Source organism: Plasmodium fragile, assembly GCF_000956335.1.
Source record: "Plasmodium fragile strain nilgiri unplaced genomic scaffold supercont1.241, whole genome shotgun sequence".
Classification (NCBI taxonomy): Eukaryota; Apicomplexa; class Aconoidasida; order Haemosporida; family Plasmodiidae; genus Plasmodium; species Plasmodium fragile.
This window is the reverse complement of record NW_012192821.1, coordinates 1-1,095: the sequence shown is the minus strand read 5'-3', so window position 1 is coordinate 1,095 and position 1,095 is coordinate 1. Positions and strand designations below refer to the sequence as shown.

The window sequence follows — 1,095 nt, the reverse complement described above, 5'->3', positions numbered from 1 at the left end:
CCTCACAGCGTCGCGCTTTTTCGAAGTGGTATGGAAAAAAAATAAAACAATGACCGCTGGCATATGCATTGTGTAGCGGTGAAGTGGGGTACACATACATGTGCAATTTGCTTGCACTTTTAACTCCCCCTTGATGTGTACACAATATTGCGCCAAATGATCTTTTTCTTTTCCCCGCCTCGTCCTTCTCCGTAGGCTCTCCGGATGAACAGCCAGCGATACCTTGTGGCCTACCCGATATTCCTGCTCTACTCCTGCTTTGCGTTAATTATAATTTTTTAGTGATCTCATCTTTTTTAATGTTTTTAAATCTTTTTTTTCGAGTTGATTCTGCATTTTCAATTCTTCCTTCAGTAGCATTTCATTTTGATCATCACAATAACCAAAATAATGAATATTTACATATTTATCAAAAAACCTGTTTTCCTTTTTTTTTTTTAAAATGAACTTTTTCCGATCATCGCTTTCTTTTAATAGTAATTCCTTTACGCCCTTCAAATTTTTCGCTGCCCCGAAGTACTTGTAGTTGTTGTTTCCCTTCAATTCGCTACCTGTGGGGTGGATGTAGGGACAAGGAAGACATTAAAGGAAGGGAGAAATATATATATGGTGCACACGGGGAAGAACACCACAAATGAACAAGCGAAAGGGCACAAATCACGCAACGTGCAAACTTACAGTGCGCATTGATCAGCGTGTTCGACTCCGTTTGGTAATCCGGGCCACCGAGCTGAAGGGAAATAAAAAAAACGGTATTGCCGCATTAAGTGGGGTGTCAAATTGGGTGCTGTAAAGGCGCGATGAGTGGCGAGATAAGTGACGTATTTATACTGTCATAAGAAGCGCTTCCACATACAGACAGCAATCATTCTGTCCACATTTTTTTCTCCTCTTGCTACGCTTCTCTCACGCGCCATCGGCACTACTTCTCCCCTTACCTCTATTATCCTAATTTCCCACTTATTTTTAATTGAAATTAATTTATTTATCTGGTCGTTCAGTTCCCTTATATGCTGGTCGCTCAAACTGTAGTTTTGAATTTCTTTTATCTTGTTGCATATTTCTTTGATGATATGTCTGCGGCTGAGGAGGAGA

General features: G+C 40.3%; 1 protein-coding gene across 1 annotated transcript; it reads right to left on the bottom strand.

Moving 5' to 3' along the window:
* Window positions 1-264: 264 nt before the first annotated feature.
* AK88_05687 (uncharacterized protein) lies at window positions 265-1,077 on the bottom strand (the record flags this gene model as incomplete). Its single annotated transcript, XM_012483289.1, has 3 exons — window positions 265-551; window positions 679-730; window positions 939-1,077. Coding segments are annotated over 3 exons (478 nt in total), but the record flags the coding sequence as incomplete, so codon positions are not given.
* Window positions 1,078-1,095: the final 18 nt, after the last annotated feature.